Source organism: Mus musculus, chromosome 15, assembly GCF_000001635.26.
Source record: "Mus musculus strain C57BL/6J chromosome 15, GRCm38.p6 C57BL/6J".
NCBI classification, from domain to species: Eukaryota; Metazoa; Chordata; class Mammalia; order Rodentia; family Muridae; genus Mus; species Mus musculus.
The window spans coordinates 39300104-39322320 of NC_000081.6; the positions used below are offsets into that span (position 1 = coordinate 39300104).

Consider the following 22217-nt stretch of genomic DNA (forward strand, 5'->3'; position numbering starts at 1 on the left):
TGCAGCTCTGCCTCTGTACTTGTCAAGCTCTGGCTGAGCCTCTCATGAGACAGCTGTATCAGGATCTTGTCAGCAAGCACTTCTTGGCATCAGCAATAGTGTCTGGGTTTGGTGGCTGCATATGGGATGAAACCCCAGATGGGTCAGTCTCTGGATAGCCTTTCCTTCAGTCTCTTCTCTACTCTTTGCCCCTGTATTTCTTTTAGACAGGAGAAATTCTGGATTAAAATTTTGAGAAGGATGTGGAGTGGTCCCATTCCTCAACCAGGGGCTGTTTCTATACCATGAAGAGTGTCATGGTCTGTACCCTTACCTACCTGATGGACAGTTGATTTGGTCAGCATAAGTATTATCTCCTCTATGATCCTTCTTAGGAAATCAACTGCTTACTCCTATGTGATACACTGGATTATTCAGATCTCTAGCCTAGCATTCTTGAAGTTTATTGTTACTTGATTGCATCTCTTAAATTCAAGTTCTTTACTCAGTATATGTTTCTATGTACTTGGTATGTAATCAGTGTGTTAACTATTGAATGAATGAATGGAAGAAAAATATTAATGTACATATCATAGGGATGGTATTTTGGGATTCATGTCATTTTTTAAACATTTAATTTTACTTTTTTTTTAAAAATAAGTTTTTATACTAGAGAAATTTACACATTTGTACGTCAAATCTTGACCATATGTCTATCCCATCCTCCCTGCCTTCCCTCAAATGTCCCACAACTAGACCTTCTCAAAAATCAAAAGGTGTGGGGCCATCTGCTGGAGCAGAGGAAATATACTAGTGGAGACACATTAAATAAAAAGAATCTTCCTCCCCAGCAGCTCTCAACTGTCTAGAGAATCCCTCCTGCCCTGGGGAGAAATTTGGCTGGATTGATTGTGTAGTTCTCGTGCAAGTAGAAGATTGTCACAGCACTCTTCTTCATCCTCCCGCTGTGAGTTCTACTTCACAGTGGTCTCTGAGCTTTGGTAGCGGTGTTGGTGGTTATTGATAAAGATGTCCTGTTTAGAGTTGGATACTCAGTGTCTTACTCTCAGCACAGTGAGTAGTTTTGTGTATCTCTATTGACTTCCATTCACTGCTGCTGGCTCCAGGCAAGAGGAGGGAGGTCCCAGTCCTGCTGGGGTCTCTCTGGGGCTGAGTGGGACGGTGAGTGTCAATGGCCCAAAAGAAATACACTGAGCTGGGAGTCTTGTCGAAGCAGGACTCAACTTTATAGCATTAGCCTCTTGCTTATATAAGTTCTGAACATAAGGAGAGGGATTTTTGGTGGGGTAAGATGATGTAGGAGGCAGGGAAGGGTGACAGAGGGAATGGAGTGACTGACAGGGCCAATGGCAAAGCTCTACATCAGCAATGGTGGGGTAGAGGCAGGGCCAAACAGGCTTGCTGAGTTACTCCAATACGAAAGTGACTGAGACAGGTCTCAAAACTTAAGCCAGGCTCGGGTTTGTCCTCAAGGCCCAAACCAGGGCCAAAATGGGGCACAACACACTGTAAAAAAGATTCTTTGACAAAGGTTGATAGAAGCCCAAGTCTTCATGTGTAAATAGATATTTAGAAGGCAATTTGCTGACATATCCATTTAGCAAAATAAAAATAACAGTTCCTTTCCTAGGGCCTCTGGCCCTCCCCTGCTGTCTTCAGAGACATAGGTGTTTGAGCAGTATTACACTACCAGGCATGACACTTCTTCCTATGGAGCAGCCTCAAATCTAACCAGGAGCTGTTGATTAAATTGTGCCACGATTGCACCAGTAGGCTCACCTAACCTAATAAGATAGTATTGTAGTATGCAGGGTCAGCACTGGCCATTCATATAGTTTCTTCCCTAGAAACTACATAGCACCGTTTGGCACTAGGAATGCTAGCCTACAGGGAAGAGGTTTCTTGGCTGGTTTAAGATTGATTTCTCAATGTTCTGTAGCCATACTGTGTGTTGTCTTCAGCAAAAGAACCTTAGCATGTAGGTATGGTGGGTAACTAAGGGCAATGGCTGCTGTCTATTTAGTTCTAGAAACCTTTGGGGCTTCTCTGAATGATAACTTGTAGAGAAATATACCATATCTTGAATTATAATTTTCATTTAATAAACCAAGTCTTCTGGGAGTGGCATGACCCACCTATGTAGGATAATTCTGTTTGAACTCTTAAATAAAAATATAAAGTTATATTTTATAATTAGCTTGCTAACTAATGCATTTTCATAAAGCTTTTTGAAAAAAAAATGCATCTTTAGTTTTGTTTAACCCAGAGATGGCTCAGTAGTTAAGAGTACTGGCTGTTCTTCCAGAGGTCCTGAGTTTAGTCCCAACAACTGCATTAACCCTACTTAATCATTTAAGCTCCAACACTCCCCCACTTTTCTTGAGTGCTTTATATAGTCTACTAATCCTCCAAGTATATTTTTCAATTGGATTGTGAGATTGTAGGTATCCATAGGGCTTTCCATATAGTCTTTCGTTGGGCTAGCTCCCTCTCACTCATTTTCTCCATATTCTGATAACTCTACCTGCTTAAGACTTTCCGCCCTTAGGACTCCACCTCTCTACTTTTAATTTAGCTATCAGTTACTCTTTCCTATCCCTTAATTTATCTCCTTCCCCCAAATTCCCCTTTTTATTATTTAACTTTTTACTCACTCTTTGCGAGTTTTCATCATGTACCCCAGCCACTCATCTCCCCTTCCTGCCCTCTGCCTTTGCATTCTTTCCCTGAAAAGTAAGAAAGACCTTGTTGTAGAAGGTGTAGTGTGCCAAGACCGCTCTCTAGATTTCTGGCTTCTACATGTACTGCAGGATCTACAAATGAGAGAAGACAACTGTGTTTGTCTTTTGGGGCCTTAGTCATCTCACTGAGTATGTTCCTGTTTGCCTTTCTTTCTTTCTTTCTTTCTTTCTTTCTTTCTTTCTTTCTTTCTTTCTTTCTTTCTTTCTTTCTTTCTTTCTTTCTTTCTTCCTTTTCCATTCATTTCATTTTTTTAAAAAAACCGAGTAATACTTCAGTGTGTAGATGCACCATCTTTTACTTATTCATTCATGTGTTGCTAGGACTCTCAGGTGGTTCTATTTCCTTGCCATTTTCATAGATGTACAAGTGTCTTTGTAGTTGGGTATGACATACTTTGAGTATATATATGTGCTCAGGACTGGCATGACTGGGTATTTGATAGTTCTATATCTAGTTTTTGAGAAACATCTGGACTGCCTTCCAAAATGGAGATGGATGCATTCCCACAGTCCATAGAACCCCCCACCCCCATGCACCAGTGTTTATTCCTGATGATAGCCATTTTCATTGGGGTGAGATGGAATCCTGAAGCATTTTTAATCCTGATGGCTAAGGATGTTGAACAGTTTAAAAAAATGTGTTTCCTAACTGATTTGCATTTCTTTTGAGTTTTTAAATCAGTTCCAGAACCCATTTTATTTTTTATTTTTACTTTTTTAGGAAGGTTGCATATTTTCTTCATGTATAGATTTTTTAAAAGTTTTTTTGTATATTCTAGATACTAATTCTGTCAGAAGTGTCTGGAAAAGATTTTTCCCATTCTTTGGCTGTCTGTTCCCTCACTTGACACTTTCATTTGCTGTACAGAAACTTTAGATTCACGAGTTTCCATTTGTTGATTGTTGGTCTTATTTCTTCTGCTATTGGAATCTAATTCATAAAGGCCCTGCCTATAAGATGTTGTGTGTTTCCTACTTTTCTCCTGTGGCAGTTTCAGTTCTGATGTTGTCGTCCTTGATCCATTGGAGTTGATTTTTTTGCAGGGTGGGAGATAAAGATCTAGCTTAAATTTTTAGCTCGTTGAAGTCCAGTTTGACTAGAAACATTGTTGAAGCTGCTAACTTTTCTGCAATGTATTGTTTTGTTGTCTTTAAAGACTATCAGATAACTATAGTTTCATGGACTAGATCTAGGCCCCCACTTCTATTTTATTGAGCTCTGTAGAGCTCATTATATGTAGAACAGCACTTCAGAAGAAAGCTCTGTTGCCTTTTTTTTTTAAAAAAAGATTTATTTATTTATTTATTTATTTTTATAAGTACATTGTCTTTAGACACACCAGAAGAGGGCATCAGATCCCACTACAGATGGTTGTGAACCACTATGTGGTTGCTGTGGAAGAGTAGTCAGTGGTTTTAACTACTGAGCCATCTCTCCAGCCCAAGCTCTGTTTTCTTGAGGCTGACAATTGGAACTAATACAAAGGTCAACTATAGAGGAAGAACTTAATTTATTTATTTATTTTTTAAAAGAGACCAGGCCTGAGAGAATATTATAGTGGAATGAAAGGGGGACCTTTCAATTGATTAAAAAAGGCCAAAATGAAAAAGAAAATGATGATAGTTTAACTACAGAGAGTAGAAAAGCAGTAAGGTAGAGGGATATGTTGCTCTTTTTGTCAGTATATAGGAGGAGATAAAGACTATAAGGAGGAAGGGTTTTGGTTTTTTTTTTTTTTTTGTTTTGTTTTTCCCATTTTTTATTAGGTATTTAGCTCATTTACATTTCCAATGCTATACCAAAAGTCCCCCATACCCACCCACCCCCAATCCCCTACCCACCCACTCCCCCTTTTTGGCCCTGGCGTTCCCCTGTACTGGGGCATATAAAGTTTGCGTGTCCAATGGGCCTCTCTTTCCAGTGATGGCCGACTAGGCCATCTTTTGATACATATGCAGCTAGAGTCAAGAGCTCCGAGGTACTGGTTAGTTCATAATGTTGTTCCGCCTATAGGGTTGCAGATCCCTTTAGCTCCTTGGCTACTTTCTCTAGCTCCTCCATTGGGAGCCCTGTGATCCATCCATTAGCTGACTGTGAGCATCCACTTCTGTGTTTGCTAGGCCCCGGCATAGTCTCACAAGAGACAGCTACATCTGGGTCCTTTCGATAAAATCTTGCTAGTGTATGCAATGGTGTCAGCGTTTGGATGCTGATTATTGGGTGGATCCCTGGATATGGAAGTCTCTACATGGACCATCCTTTCATCTCAGCTCCAAACTTTGTCTCTGTAACTCCTTCCAAGGGTGTTTTGTTCCCACTTCTAAGGAGGGGCATAGTGTCCACACTTAAGTCTTCATTTTTCTTGAGTTTCATGTGTTTAGGAAATTGTATCTTATATCTTGGGTATCCTAGGTTTTGGGCTAATATCCACTTATCAGTGAGTACATATTGTGTGAGTTCCTTTGTGAATGTGTTACCTCACTCAGGATGATGCCCTCCAGGTCCATCCATTTGGCTAGGAATTTCATAAATTCATTCTTTTTAATAGCTGAGTAGTACTCCATTGTGTAGATGTACCACATTTTCTGTATCCATTAGGAGGAAGGGTTTTGAAGGGAAACTAATGTCTTTTGAGTATGTATTTTCTTTGATTTGTTTCTACATTTACAATATTGGAACTATGACCCACAATTGTCAAATATAATATTTTATCAATTTTTCTTTTCATTTATATAAAATTTAGAAGAAATCTGTTAATAATTCATTTATGAAGCAGATATGCATAATTCATGTAATACTTCATTTTCTCTTCTTTTGATAGTAGCTGATGAATTGAACAATGTTATATTTTTATATTTTATGTGTAAAAGCTTTATTTCTAAACAGTTTTCAAATTATTTTCTTTGAGTTCAGGATTTAGTTAAGGTTGAATTGTGAAAGGGCATTTTATCTTTTGTAACATTTGGTTATTTAATTGGTCTTATGGAAATTATTTTGTTTATATCTCAATATATTATAATATTTGGCATGCTTTTATTTGAATTTAATGAAATAAATGGGAAAAATTTCCTCCTAAATATAAAGTTGAAATTTTAGAATTGAGTCAGAGTGTAAACATTTTCTGACTTCCATGTCACTAATGAACTCTTAAGAGCTGCTCTTATTTTATAATGGAATTAATCATTCCTCTTTTTTGTTTTGTCTTTTCTGTCTTTTTAAACTTGCTTTCGTGGATATTCACACCAGGAGGACAAAGTGGTTAGAGTCTTTTTCTTTCTGTCTAATATACTTTTTCTTATTGTTATTGCTAATTTAATTTTATAGTTGTATTTAATTTTATTCTCCTAAGTATTTTGTTAGTTATGTTGCATGACAGTTGCTAAACAGTATAGCATATTTAAGCATATTAAGCATGCTGATTTTACTGAAAAACAACTTGCATTTCATTGTATTAGAGGTGAAAATATTAATTCTTTATAGATCCCTTAGTTTTTACAAGTTAATACTTTTGTTATTGTGTCTCTGGTGGAAAACATTACTACCTACTGATTTTGCGCCCATCCAATCCTCCCATTTTTGAGACCCTGAAAAGACTGAGACTGGATTGTCACAGAATTGTCCATTGTGATCAGTACCCTACCTGTTTTCCACAACTCACTCTTGGTCAGGTTTTATAAAGTTTCCAACTTAATACCTGGGGTCAAAGACAGTTACAACAAACTAAAATACTGTTGAAAGTGGGTTCACTGAAACTCGTCTTTTGTGTTTATCATAAATATTTAATACATTGTTGTTTTATCTTAATAGTTTGTTTGAGGAGTTAGTGAAGTTTTTCATAGTTTGATATCTGCCCAAGAACGTCTGAAAGAGTTTGATATCTGCCCAAGAACGTCTGAAAAGTCCTGTAGAAATCCTAACAACCTTAGAGGCTGTTTTGAAGATTAACAGGTCAATTAATGTACAAACTGCATCATCTTTGGGGTGATTTTTCAGAGAACCCATGAGCTTTCTGCTTCCTACCACAGCTTACCCACAGAGAGACAACTCGTGTGGTTAATGACTTTCAGAGTCTCTATGGCAACTTTTGTGTTTGGAGTTAATATAGGATGCATAATGGTCTAACTACTATCTGGCTTTTTGTTTGTTTGTTTTGTTTTATTGTTTTTATCATGCCTCCTATCCTGGAAATTGAAAATGTAATGATGAAAACCCAGCTTTCATGTGCTGATCAGACTTCATTCTCACTGTCCAAAATCAGCTAAACTAAAACATGGCTTCTAGCAACAAGTCATTCTTTTACAAACATTGTGTAATTAGAATTATAGCTTATGATTTATTTTCCGACATTTTATAAAATGTGCATAAAAAGGTCACCAGATAATTTGTGTCAGTGGTGACTCCTCAATATTTATTCTCAGTTAGAAGGTTTCTGTAAGAGTTAATTTTACCCATAAATATTTCAGTAATTTTGGAGTGGAAGTTGGGTTGCTAATGCCAGAGCTCATGTTCATGTTTTAGAAGCCCTTTCTTTCTAGGTGTCTACCTGAAGATTGGCTTAATTAGAATAAAAGAGCGCTCTCTCTCTCTCTCTCTCTCTCTCTCTCTCTCTCTCTCTCTCTCTCTCTCTCTCCCTCCCTCTCTCTTTAAAAAGTAGCCCAAAGATAAGATGTCTTGGGTCCACTATGAGTATCCAGTGTCAGATGAGGCAGCATTTTCCTGGGATAATTAGCCAAGTCCTCCCCAGAATCCTCCCAGGTATCTCTGAGAGCCAGCAGAAGGAATTTTCACTGGGTGGGATAACTTGTTGTTTTCAGTGAATTGTTCCCACTGTCACTGGCTGTGAAAGCCGCCTCAAAAGTACCATTTACTTGGGAATTTAAGAGTTACTATATTTAAATAAAAAGTTATTGAGTTGTCCTTTGAAGCGCTTGTTTCAGAAAACTGATAAACAAGAAACAGAGACTTTAAATTTGGGATAAGAATGATTCTCCCCCCACCCCCTTTAAGTTCTGCATGAAACATTATACTTCTGTAACTATTCTGGTTTAGCAGCTCATCTCTTGCTGTATGGAAGGTTTAGAGCAGCCCCACTCCTCAGCAGCATTCATGAATTCACATCATTTATGTGTTATAGCATTTTGCATTTTGGAAAGCATAAATTGTGACATCAGTTATCATGGTACTTCTTGATGACATAATGTAGCCATCAAAGTTAACGTGAAGTGGTGCTTCATATTTGCTTTGTAAACTCCACGAAGTCATTGTTTTCACATTAAACATGAAAAAAAGATTCCATGCTTATCAGTCTCTAGTTAGTTAAGGGTGACTAGTAGATAAAATGTACTAGTTTGTATGGATTTGGAACATGTAAATAAAGCTACAGACCATTTTGTGACTCTTGTTCACATAAGCTGTTAAACACTTGAGAAATGTTTTACTGATATAGTTATGAGTAAATTCAATTTTAATTTAAAATTTTTTCTGTCTCAAAAAGCTTTATTTTAACTTGGTCCAAGACTTGAGAGAGGCTCCAGAGCGGTTACAAAGCTGTCTAGTGGCTTGAGAGATTCATTCTGGTGAAGGTCCCAAGGCGGACTGGTGCAGAGCAGAGGGGGGAGCCCCTTGGAAGGCACAGAGGCCTCCTAGTCGTGCTTGAGAGTGAGGCGCTCAGAGAGATACTCACTCAGAGATCCCTGGGGCGCGCCAGTCTGCGCTGGTTGTGGTCCTGCCAGCCTACGGAGGTTGGTCAGGTGGTTACCCATCTTCTTGATGCGCTTCACCCCCATATCCAGGAAGTGGCTTTCCAAGAAGTCACAGAGATGACGGTCTGCGCGGGCAGAACCCAGGGCATGCAGATCCAAGAGGGCCTGGTTCAGGTTCTTCTCCAGGGCCAAGGCAGCTTCCATGCCTCCTGGGTTTTACCCCATTCACCTAGAGCCGGCTTCTGCACTTCCTGGAAGAGTGCACGCTCTCCCCATGCCCCATCAAAAGTTGTCTTTGAGTCTCAGAAAGTGAAAGTGGACATCTGTTGATGCAAGAGTTCTCCATAAGCCTTAGATACCACTTAATAAATTATTAGTATTTTAATGAAGGGAGTAGTCAAGCTTAGAGATACTTCCCCAATTTCTCTGGAAGGAAAATGGGATTGGAAACAAGACTTTGGAAAATGTTGGACATCTGCTTCAGCTGTGCTACCTTTTTGATGAAAATGAATTCAGGAATTCCTTCTCCTTAGTGCCTCATCCCTTTGCAGTATTTATATCTTAAGCTATAGGGTCCTAAAAACTAAGCATGAAAAGTTACATCTTCAGATGGAAGGAAGAAAGGGAGTTAGACTTGGCTGTGGCCTGCAGATGACTCTCCTGACATACACACTTGCTTTGTGACAGCCTCAGAGATTTAGATTAAGTTTTAAAGAAATCACTAATATCTAAAAGCCACAATTTGAACTTTCTGATTATACTTGACTTCAGAGGATGTTGAAGATAATGTCACAGTTGACTGATAGGTGGTTATTAGCTTTGGGATAAAAACCTAATGTAATGCAGGCAGTGACTAGGAGTCAGCTGATATTCCTATCTCAACAATGCTCCCTCTCCTTTAACAACCAAATGCAGTTCTTAAAGTGTTACATGCCACTAACAAAGATTGTAGAAAATGAGATAATCGTAACCAAGAATCCAAAGTATTAGACAAAAGCTTCTCTACCCATTTACATTGACTCTAGCCACTGGTTCTCAGGACCCTGGTGCTGTGTTTCATTATAGTTTATTACAACTTGTTATAAAGTCGTCTTACCACAGCCTTGAAACTATAAGAACAGATCTTTAGTCCTTGATAGATGAACAAAGGACTTTGAGGAATAAGAAGTCAAATTTGTTCTTAGCTCTCCTTGGAACTGGAAATGGTGTATAATACAGTTCTAGTACATGGCATAGAAGAAAATTTCAAAAAGTTTCTGGGAAGTCATGATATTCAGCACAAAAGTTAACACTACCTCTTAATGCAAATGTGCTATCCTGACATGATTTGTCGTTTGTTACGATGAAAGAAAGACCAAGAGTATTAGAGTCCTTAGGATGTATTTGACCAGATGTTCCTTTTTTATTAGATATTTTTAATTTACATTTTAAATGCTATCCCAAAAATCTCCTATACCCTCCCCCCGACCTGCTCCCCAACCCACCCACTCCCGCTTCCTGGCCCTGGCATTCCCCTGTACTGGGGCATATGATCTTCACAAGATCAAGGGCCTCTCCTCCCATTGATGGCAGACTAGGTCATCCTCTGCTACATATACAGCTAGAGACACAGCTCTGGGGGTACTGGTTAGTTCATATTGTTTGAACAGATGTTCTTTGGGGACAGAACTAGTGAATTTATTGGACTGGGTTTCATGACTGGAGGGTACTTAGTTCAGCAGTGGCTTTTGGTATGCTGGAAGGGCAGAGTACCGAGAGCTGCTCAGTTCTAGAACCTAGAAGCCTCAGAACTGAGGTGGGGCAGTGATGCACTTCCAGTCTCAGACTTGAAGCTCCTTGGATGTTGGAAATCTGTGTTGTAAGACTAGGGAAGCTGGAGACGTTCAAAGAACGTCCAAAGAAGCAAAAGCAGCAGCAACAAACAGTTGCTCAGAGAGTGGAGTGTGCAAAAGCTGGCGGGATTTTCTTCTTTTATGTCTGTCCACCTGTCTTCCCAGACTACTGGGTGGTAAGATCACTAACAGGGCAGTTCTTTCCTCCTTAGTTGCTTTCTTATATGTCAGTCCTTCAGAAAATACTGTTGTGTATACTTCCAGAAGTGTGCTTCACTAGTTCTGTAGGAGTTTCTCCATGCAACAAGTTGAAATTTAAGAGTTATCATCACAGTCATTTACCCAAGGCTGTCAGATGTTGTGTGAAATGTAAAAAAAAAAAAAAAAAACCATGCTAGCGCTGGCTATGCTCTAATAACGTGGTTTCCCTGACACCAAGGTTCCCATGGTCCCCATGAGGTGGCCAACCAACTCAACCAACTGTTCTCTTGCTGTGGATCCTGTTCCCATTCCCAGCCATCTGCCCCCTGTGGTCGCTGTCACGAATTCCTGTAACCTGGTAAAATCAAAACTCTAGAGGCTTATAATTTATCAGTCAGATTTATATCAGTAGATTCTCAACCCACAAAATGCCTACATAATGAACTCAGAGCAAACTGATATTGATATAGATTGGACAAATTGTCCTGTATTAATCCATCCCTTCTATGATGTCCATAGCTTCCTGTGGCTCTTTAAAGCCACACGGATTTGGTTCATCCTTCTTTTCCTCCATTTCCTTCCTTCTACCTGTATGTCCCTATTTCTCCTGTCTCTAAAACACTCAGCCCGCCTTCTTTATCCACTGCCCAATCACAGGCTCAAGCCTTATCTTGTGCCTGCCCTCACCTGCATATAGGCAGCAATCCACAGTCAGACAACTTTTTACAACCAGAGAAAATACTTTTTCCTTAAATTTTTTCTGCTAACAGCAATCAGTTTTTTGTTTCTTTAAAAATTAGATGTTATTGATTATGATGATGCATATATAAGCATGATGTGTGCATGTGGGGGCACAAGCCTGCCCTGGCACATGTATGGAGGTCAAAAGTCAGAGAACTTTGTGGAGGTTGGTCCTCTCCTCCCACTTTTTTCTTTTTTAATTACTTTTAATTTTTTACAGTCCAATCATTACCCTCCTCCCAGTCCATCCTCCCACAGTTCCTCATCCCATACTTCCTCCCCTGTCTCCAAGAGGATGTTCCCACCCCCCAACCCCCGGCCCCCCATCAGGCCTCACCACTCTCTGGGGCCACAAATCTCTCCATGGTTAAGCCCTTCTTCTCTCACTGAGACCAGACCAGACAGTCCTCTGCTGTGTGTGTGTGTGTGTGTGTGTGTGTGTGTGTGTGTGTGTGTGTGTGTGCGTGTGCTTAGACCAGTTAATGTGTGCTTCCTAACTGGTGCCTGAGTGTCAGAGTTTGACTTTCAGGGTCCAGGTTAGTTGAGACTGCTGGTCTTCCTATGGGGTTGCCCTCCTCCTCAGCTTCTTCTAGCTTTTCCTTAATTCAACCACAGGGGTCCCAACTTCAGTCCATTGGTTGGGCATAAATATCTGCTTCTGTCTCAGTCAGGAGCTTGTTAGGCCTCCTAGAGGGCAGCCATGCACTAGGTTTCTGTCTGTAAGCACACCATATTTGGTTGATTTCTTCCCTGAGTTTGATTATTTCCTGCAGTCTACTCCTTTTGGGTGTGTTTATTCTTTTTGTTCTAGAGCTCTCAGGTGTACTGTTAAGTTGCTAGTGTAGGATCTTTTCAATTTTTAAAAGAGGGTATTTAGAGCTGTGAATTTTCCTCTTAGCACTGCTTTCATTGTGTCCCATAAGTTTGGGTATGCTGTGTCATCATTTTCATTGAATTCCTGGAAGTCTTTAATTTCTTTTTTTATTTCTTCCCTAACCAAGTTACTATTGAGTACAGAGTTGTTCAGTTTCTATGGGTATGCGGGCTTTCTGTTGTTTTTGTTGTTACTGAAGTCTAACCTTGGTCCATGGTGATCTGATAGCATGCATAAAATTATTTCAATCTTGTATCATTTGAGGCTTGTTTGTAATTGATTATATGGTCAATTTTGGAGAAAGTACCATGAGGTGCTGAGAGGAAGGTATATGCTTTTGTTTTAGGTGAAATGTTCTGTAGATTTCTTTTAAATCCATTTGGTTCATAACCTCTATTAGTTTTGCTGTGTCTCTGTTTATTTTCTGTTTCAGTGACCCGTCCGTTGGTGAGAGTGGGGTGTTGAAGTCTCCCACTACTATTGTATGGAGTTCAGTGTGTATTTTGAGGTTTAGTAAAGTTTCTTTTATGAATATGGGTCATAGATATTTAGAATTGAAATTTTTTTCTTGGTGGATTTATCCTTTGATGAATAGGAAGGGTCCTTCCTCATCTCACTTGATAACTTGATAGTCTTTTGGTTTAAAGTCTATTTTATTGGATGGCAACTCCTGCTTGTGTTTTGGGACAATTTGCCTTTAACTCTGAGGTAGGTTCTGTCTTTGTCATTGATATGTGTTTCTTGCATGCCTCAAAATTCTGGATCTAGTCTTTTAGCTCATGTCTTTTTATTGGAGGAATTGAGTCCATTGATATTGAGAGATAATAAGGACAGATGATGGTCAGTTCCCATTGTGTTTGTTGTTGTTGTTTATGTGTATGTGATTCTTTCCTTTTGGTTGTGTTGTGTGATGATTAATTTCTTGGTTTTTATTTTATTTTATTTTTGTTTTTGTTTGTTTGTTTGTTTGGGTGTAGATACCTTCTTCGTGTTGGAGTTGTTTTTTTTCTTTCTTTCTTTCTTTCTTTCTTTCTTTCTTTCTTTCTTTCTTTCTTTCTTTCTTTCTAGAATCCTCTGTAGGGCTGGATTGGTAGATAGACTTTGTTTAAATATGGTTTTGTCATCAATATTTTGATTTCTCCATCTATGCTGATTGAGAGTTTTGCAGGGTATAGCAGCCTGGACTGGCATTTTTGTTCTCTTAGGGCTTTCAGTTCAGGCTCTTCTGGCTTTTAAGGTCTCTGGTGAGAAGTCTGGTGCAATTTTGATAGCTCTGCCCTTATATGTTACTTGGACTTTTTCCCTTACAGCTGTTAATATTTCATTTTTCTGTGCATTTGGTGTTTTTATTATTATGTGATAGGAGTAGTTTTTTTTTTTTTTCTGGCCCAATCTTTTTAGTGTTCTGTAGGCTTCTTGTAAGTTTATGACCATCTCTTTCTTTAGGTTAGTGAAGTTTTTTTCTATAATTTTGCTGAAGATGTTTTCTGGTCCTTTGAGCTGGGAATCTTTGCTCTCTTTTATTCTTATTATTTTTAGGTTTGGTCTTCTCATTGTATCCTGGATTTCTGTGATGTTTTGGGGAAAGGCATTTCTTATGTTTTGAATTTTCTTTGACTGTTGTGTCAATATCATCTGCGTCTGAGATTCTCTCTTCTATTTCAAGTATTCTGTTGGTGATGTTTGCATCTCTAGCTCTTGACACCTTCCTAAGTTTTTCATTTCCAAGGGTTGCCTTCATTGTGTTTTCTTTATTGTTTTTACTTCCACTTTTAGGTCTTGGACTGGTTTGTTCAATTCCTTCACCTATTTGATTGTGTTTTCCTGTATTTCTTTCAGTGAATTATCCTCCTTAAAGGAATCTATTATCTTCATGAGATAAGATTTTAGGTCAGCATCCTGGTTTTCAGGTGTATTTGGGTATCCAGGTCTCTCTATGGTGAGAGAACTGGGTTCTTATGGTGCCAAAGTATATTGGCTTCTGTTGCTTATGGTCTTGTCCTTGCCTCCTGCCATCTATTTATCTCTGGTGTTAGCTAGCCTGGGAGTCTCTGTCTGGAGCCTGCCTCCTGTGTCCTGGGTTGCTGCAGGTCTCCTGGGAGACCTGTGGTTCTGGCTGAAGTTGATCTCCTGGGAGGGCTTCATACTGTCTGGTCTTCAGAGGGGCATGCATGCTAATGACTGTTGCCCTGACTGCAGCAGATCTCCTGGGAGGTCTTCAGATGGTAGGGTTTGTTGCCTTGGGTACAGCAGATCTCTTGGGAGGCCTTTAGACTTTGGGGGTCTTCAGTGGGACAAACTACTGCTCTGCCCTGGCAGAAGGTGAAGGCTGGAAAGTGGAGTTTGAGCAGAGGGGATGGGTTCTGTGTCTGCTGGGCTCCTTTGGAGTTCCCAGCTGTTTCCGTTATTTGGCAGGGTCTCTTACCTGTTGCTCTGCATGCAGCAGGTCTCCTAGGAAGCCTTTACACTGTGGGGTCTTCAGGGGAGCAGACAAGCTGCTGATATGCCCTAGTACAAGGCCTCTCCTTCTACATTATATGGACTGAACTCAGATTAGCTTATCAGACTCCATGGAAAGTGCTTTTAAAACCCTATGTTACCAGCTCCCTATTTTGTTTCTTATACATTGGAAATATTTTTAATCAAAATACTAGCAGAGATGAAATGTGTATTAAAGAATTATAGACACATCTATTTTGACTGATTTTCAAAAATATATAAGTGGAATAAAATTTTATTTTGTATAGAAACATGTTCTCCAGGTAATCATGTTTGTATTTATGCTTTTGCCTGTAAAAATATCTTTGTAGGCACATACTTGCTTAGATTACCCTAAGGTGCTAATAGCAAATTAATATAAATATCTGAGAGACTAAAGTTTTCTATTTCACAAAGTCAACGTTAAGGTGATTAGACTGAAATTTGCAAATAAAACTTAATGAAATTAATTGCAACTAATTTGAAATCATTCTCTGTTTGGCTGATAGTTTATATGAAGATGGAGATTTGACTAAGTATATTTATACCAGAACTGTACCTAACTTGGTGAGAACAGGCATGGATCACACATGGTGTCTGCACATTTTGCTAGCTCTCTGACTCATACATAGTCCCCGAGGAATCACTATCAATACACTAGCAAAATCAAAAGAAGGGGAACACACATACACATGTAAGCACACTCCCCTCTCTCTCTCTCTCTCTCTCTCTCTCTCTCTCTCTCTCTCTCTCTCTCTCTCCCCCCCTCTCCCTCTCTCTCCCCCTCTCTCCGTCTGTCTCTCCCTTTCTGTTTCCTACTTCCCTAGTACCCTCTATCACTACCACTACCAAAATAATAGGAATTAACAATCACTGATTACTGATCTCTCTCAATATCAATCGACTCAATTCTCCAATTTAGGCTAACAGAATGAATGCAAAACCTGGATCCATCCTTCTGGTACACTCAAGAAACACATCTCAGAAACAAAGATAGATATTACCTCAGGATAAAGGGTTGGCTGTTATAGCCATTCTAGTATCTTATAAAATAGACTTCATACCAAAATTAATCAAAAGAGAAAGGGAACAGCAGTTCATATTCATCAAAGGAAAAATCTACCAAGATGATATTTCAGTTCTTAACATCTGAGTCCCAAATGCAAGGACACCTACATTTGTAAAGGGAACACCATTAACCCTTATGAATTAACCCTTTTATATTGATAGTGGGAGACTTTAATACCCAACTCTTAACGATGGACAGGTCATCCAGATAAAAACTAAACAGAGAAATACTGGAGCTAACAGACTTTATGAAGCAAATGAACTTGACAGATCTCTATAGAACATTTAACCCTAACCCAAAGAGTACAGCATCTGTGTGTAGTTTTTAGGAACGTCTACACTGACTTCCATGGTGGTTGTATCAGTTGCAGTTCCCACCAGCAGTGTGGAAGACTGTTCTGCTCTGTCCTCACAGGCACGTGTTGTTTTATGTTTTTGATGATAGACATTCTGACTGTGTTGAGTTGAAACCTAAGTGTACCTTTCATTTATATTTCCCTGATGGCTAACAATGTTAAAGGTTTTTTTAAATTTAAAAAACCTTTATTTTTTGGTATTTATGTATTTATTCATATACATGTAATAGTAATAAACAAAGGTAAAGAGGAGATCAATTTGAGAGGATGTTGAGTTTTGTCAAATGCTTTTTCAGCATCTAATGAAATGATCATGTGGGTTTTTTTTTTTTTTTTTTGCTTTGATTTATTTATGTAGTGGATTGTGTTGATGGATTTCTGAATATTGAACCATCCCTGCATCCCTGGGATGAAGCCTACTTGATTGTGGTGAATGATCGTTTTGATATGTTCTTGGATTCGGTTTGTGAGAATTTTACTGAGTATTTTTGCATTGACATTCATAAGAGAAATTGGTCTGAAGTTCTCTTACTATGTTAGGTCTTCGTGAGGTTTAGGTATCAGAGTAATTGTGGCTTCATAGAATGAATTGGGTAGAGTACCTTCTGTTTCTATTTTGTGGAATAGATCGAAGAGTATTGGTATTAGGTCTTCTTTGAAAGTCTGATAGAATTCTGCAGTAAACCCATCTGGTCCTGTGCTTTTGTTGGTTGGGAGACTTTTAATGACTGCTTCTATTCCTTTAGGGTTTATGGGACTGTTTAGATGGTTTATCTGATCCTGATTTAACTTTGGTATTTGGTATCTGTTTAGAAAATTGTCCATTTCATCCATACTTTCCAGTTTTGTTGAATATAGGCTTTTGTAGTAGGATCTGATAACTTTTTGACTTTCCTCAGTTTCTGTTGTTATATCTCCCTTTTCATTTCTGATTTTGTTAATTTGGATACTGTCTCTGTGCCCCCTGGTTATTCTGGCTAAGGGTTTATCTATCTTGTTGACTTTCTCAAAGAACCAACTCCTGGTTTTGTTGATTCATTGTATAGTTCTTTTTGCTTCTACTTGGTTGATTTCAGCCCTGAGTTTGATTATTTCCTGCTGTTTACTCCTCTTGGGTGTATTTGCTTCTTTTTGTTCTATAGCTTTCAGGTGTGCTGTAAAGCTGTTTGCATAAGCTCTCTCCATTTTCTTTTTAGAGGTACTCAGAGGTCTGATTTTTCCTCTTAGCACTGCTTTCATTGTGTCCCATAAGTTTGGGTATGTTGTGCCTTCATTTTCATTAAAATCTAAAAAGTCTTTAATTTCTTTCTTTATTTCTTCCTTGACCAAGTTATCATTGAGTAGGGCATTGTTCAACTTCCATGTGTATGTGGGCTTTCTGTTGTTTTTGTTGCTATTGAAGACCAGCCTTAGTCTGTGGTGATCTGATAGGATGTATGGGATTATTCCAATCTTCCTGTATCTGTTGATATCTGTTTTGTGACTGATTATATCATCAGTTTTGGAGAAAGTGCCATTGAGGTGCTTAGAAGAAGGTATATTCTTTTGTTTTAGGATGAAATGCTCTATAGATGTCTGTTAAATGCATTTGGTCCATAACTTCTGTAAGTTTTACTGTTTCTCTGTTTAGTTTGTGTTTCCATGATGTTTCCATTGGTGAGAGTGGGGTTTTGAATTCTCCCACTAATATTGTGTGAGGTGCAATGTTTGCTTTGAGCTTTAATAAAGTTTCTTTTATGAATGTGGGTGCCCTTGCATTTGGAGCATAGGTTTTCAGAATTGAGAGTTCATATTGGTAGATATTTTCTTTTGTGAGTATGAAGTGTCCTTCCTTATCCTTTTTGATAAGTTTTGGTTTAAAGTCGATTTTATTCTATATTAGAATGGCTACTCCAGCTTGTTTCTTGGGACCATTTGCTTGGAGAATTCTTTTTCAGCCCTTTATTCTGAGGTAGTGTCTGTCTTTGACACTGAGGTACATTTTCTGTATGTAGGAAAATGCTGGGTCCTGTTTATGTATCCAGTTTGTTTTTCTATGTCTTTTTATTGAGGAATTGAGTCCATTGACTTTTAAGAGATATTAAAGAATAGTGATTGTTGCTTCCTCTTATTTTTGTTGTTAGAGTTAGAATTATGTTTGTGTGGCTATCTTCTTTTGGGTTTGTTGAAAGAAAATTACTTTCTTGCTTTTTCTAATATGTAGTCTCCCTCCTTGTGTTGGAGTTTTCCATATATTATCCTTTGTATAGCTGAATTTGTGGAGAGATATTGTGTGAATTTGTTTTTGTCTTGGAATATCTTGGTTTCTTCATCTATGGTAATTGAGAGTTTTGCTGGGTATAGTAGCCTGGGCTGGCATTTGTGTTCTCTTAGAGTCTGTATGATATCTGCCCAGGATCTTCTAGCTTTTTAGTCTCTGGTGAGAAATCTGGTGTAATTCTGATAGGTCTGCCTTTATATGTTACTTGACCTTTTTTCCTTACTGCTTTTAATATTCTTTCTTTGTTTTGTGCATTTGTTGTTTTGACTATTATGTAACAGGAGGAATTTCTTTTCTGGTCCAGTCTATTTGGCATTCTGTAGGCTTCTTCTATGTTTATGGGCATCTCTTCCTTTAAGGTAGGGAAGTTTTCTTGTATAATTTTGTTGAAGATAGTTACATACTCTTTAAGCTGGGAATCTTCACTCTCTTCCATACCTATTATCCTTTGGTTTGGTCTTCTCATTGTGTCCTGTATTTCCTGGATGTTTTGGGTTAGGAGTGTTTTGCACTTTGCATTTTCTTTGACTGTTGTGTCCATTTTTTTTTTTTTTTGTATCTTCTGCACCTGAGATTCTCTCTTCGATCTCTTGTATTCTGTTGGTGATGCTTGTTTCTATGACTCTTGATCTCTTTCCTATGTTTTCTATCTCCAGGTTTGTCTCCCTTTGTGATTTTTTAAAAATTTTTTCTATTTCCATTTTTAGATCCTGTATGGTTTTGTTCAATTCCTTCACCTGTTTGTGTTTTTCTCTAATTTTTAATGGGTTTTTGTGCTTCCCTTTTACGGGCTTCTACCTGTTTACCTGTGTTCTCCTGTATATCTTTAAGGGGATTATTTATGCCCTTCTTAAAGTCCTCTATCATTTTGGGATGTGGTTTTTATTCAGAGTCTTGCTTTTCTGGTGTGTTGGGAGTATCCAGGGCTCACTGTAGTGGGAGATCTGCTTTCTGATGATGTCCAGTAACCTCAGTTTCTGTTGATTATGCTCTTGCCCTTGCCTCTTGCCCTCTGCTTATCTCTGTTCTTAGCTGGTCTTGCTGTCTCTGATTGTGACTTATCCCTCCTGCAAGCCCATGTGTCAGTACTCCTGGGAGACTAGTTCAGCCCTGGTTTGTAGACAGAAACCGGAAGGATCCTGTTCCTGGCTACTCCTTGGTTCCTGTGTCCTGAGGATTCTGAGTGGGTCCCTCCGAGCAGAAGTGGTGGTCTTATCTGTGCCCACAGGTGTGTCAGCCCTCCTGAGACCATTTCTCTCCAGGTGGTATTTGAGTATGGATAGCTGTGGCACAGGATCAGCTCCTAGCACAGGTGGAAACCCCCAATGGTAAATGTTTTAAGTACTTACTAATCATTTATGTATTTCTTATAAGAACTAGTTGTTCAGTTCATGTGTCTACTTGTTGATTGGATTATTTGGATTATTTGTGTGTTTTTTGGTGCTTATTTATAAACTTCCTAATCTATTCAGGATATTTTTCCATATCAAATTAGTGGCTGGTATTTTTTTCTAAGAGCTATATTATTACTCTGATATTTGTTTCCCTTTTAAAAATTTAAAAGTGCAGAACATTTTAAATGTGATGCAATCCTTCTTGCCAATTCTTTTAATAAAATTATTTAATTGCCAGGCGTTTTCTTCCTGTTGTGTGGAGCCTAAGTTCAGTTATACAGTAGCTGGTTACCAGCACAGTATTTTCTAGTGCTGTGGAGGCTAGATAGCTGGAAAGAGTCTTTAAGGCAGACCCAAGTCAAATCAACTGATACCTAGGTTAAGTTAGAGTTCAAGAGTAGGGGCCGTTCTCAACTCTGAAGAAGTAACCCATGGCTACATTGATGATAGGTATTGTTTTGGAAGTCATTTGGATTACCCTAGTCAACCATTTCTGAAGTATGTTTTTCATGCCTAGTCTTGGCATTTTAATTCGTCTATGGTTCTTGTCAGCCCAAGTAACTTTTACACGCACGCACACACACACCTTCACACACACACCTTCCCATTTTTCCTTTTCTTATTTCATATCACCTGTCACTTTCTATTCACCTTTCTAGACCAGCCTCTCCACCCCTAATCTATGGTCCTCTTATATTTTTCTGGTTTTGGTAGACTCACACCTGGGGAATTCTGTCATTGCAATTTTAGAATCTCCCTTTGGTATTGTGTTTTCTAAGAAAGTTCTATTGATAACCTCTCCAGCTCTTGTTGGAAGGCCACATCTTTTGGATGTGGTGCTCATCTTTCACTGTCATCTAGTGTCAGCACTCTCTGTGTGTCACTGAGACCTGCAAAGTCTCAAGAGAGATGTGCTGGTGGTATCATTGAATGTGCTTGTATATGGCAAGCCATTGTGCTTTCAGAATTCTGTCTTTGCCTTTTGAGAATTAATTATGTGTTTCAGAGGGACTATCTCTTTGCTTGAAACTGTGGACAACTTTATTAAAACATAGCTCAAGTAAAACTCTCCCATTATAAATATGCAATCCAGTAGTTTCAGTATGTTCACAAAATTGCAGAGCCATCACTGAAATCAATTGTGGAACATTTTCATCACCCAAGAGAAGACTCTATAATGTCACAATCCTTATTTGCTCTCCTCAGCCTGCTCTTTATAGCCAGTCACGGACTTAAGCAATCACTTCCTTGTATTTTGTTACTATATTTGCTTCCCTATTCTGGCACTTGCTACCTCTTATCCAAATTAATATATAATCTGTATTCAATGACCTTTCTTCTCCCTTGTAACTGCCATCCTACTCTGTCCTAGGAAATTAATTAATTTTTTTTAGATTTCTCATGAGCAAGACCATATGCTATTTATCTTACTTTTCATGGCTTATTTTGTATAACAACATACTCATCCATGCTGTCAGATGTGACAAGAGTTTTTTCTTGTATATGGATTCCATTGCATGTATTTGTTATAGATTTACATATTTGTATCTCATATATCCATTTATTTGTTGATAGATACCTAAGTTGATTCTATAGTGCTACTGTAATTACAGGAGATCTGACATCTCATTGTTCTTACTTCATTTCCCTTGGAAATATACTCAGTAGTGTGTTGTTGGATCACATCGTAGTTATTTACAAATTACTTTTGAGGAAGTACCATGTTGTTTGTCATAAAGTTTGTACTAATTTATGTCACCATCAACAGTGTTTAATTGCTATCTCTACATCCTTTTGAAAGCTTACAATCTAAGAACAGTGTCAGACATTTTAAAGGACTTTGATTAGCTGCATCAGTCTTTGTGATTGCTTCTTTGTTTATAGCAGTGTCCTAATCTTTTGTGAAATTATTTGATCTTAGGAGAACTTAGAAAATAAAAGTGAATAGCCAATGAGACATTGTCACAATTGTTGTTTATTGTGCTCTCTGCATTTGTCAATATTTATTCTAAGGCATGTCTTTTTCTGTGTCCCAAAGATCCTTAAGTCTGATAGAATGACCGATGGCTTGTTCTGCTTATTTGCTTATTCATATAAACCATAAGATAAGCTGTTAAGGACAATCATATATCTTGGGACCTCTCACTTTTCTGCATTTTTATTATATTGAATGCTTACACTAGATAGCATCGTACACAGGCAAGAAAGAAGTTCTGGCCTGGAATCCTGTGTATAAAGGTAAATATAACTAAAGTAAGAATTAAGTTTCAGCGCTTTATTAAAACAGGTTCTCTTGGTTCAGACCATGTGGCCCACCAGAGTATAATCAACCTGAGATGTGGCCAAATTGGATCTCTAAGAATAGCTCTGCCTTAGCTCTGGCCACCACTGTATCTGACCTGACTTAGTGACGAGGTGGACTCCTCAGGGACTGTTTCTGCAGAGAGGATGTGCTGGCTTCACTTTGTTCTAAAGTATATTTTTATATATTCATCATAATAGATTTCACTGAGATGTTTGTGCAGTTTTAATAAGTGCTGGGCCAATTTTCCTAGTGTCTTCTATTCTT

At 38.5% G+C, this 22217-nt stretch overlaps 1 protein-coding gene across 26 annotated transcripts in view; it reads left to right on the forward strand.

Moving 5' to 3' along the window:
- The window catches only part of Rims2 (regulating synaptic membrane exocytosis 2), a 486087-nt gene that overhangs the window by 101818 nt on the left and 362052 nt on the right, over positions 1 to 22217 (forward strand). For 17 of the 26 annotated variants that reach the window (XM_017316372.2, XM_017316375.2, XM_030248291.1 and 14 more), the window contains exon 4: positions 5989 to 6000. The exons of the other annotated variants lie outside the window; for them this stretch is intronic. In XM_017316372.2, coding sequence (XP_017171861.1) covers positions 5989 to 6000 — 12 coding nt within the window. The remainder of the gene's footprint in view (positions 1 to 5988; positions 6001 to 22217) is intronic. 26 annotated transcript variants of the gene reach the window in all.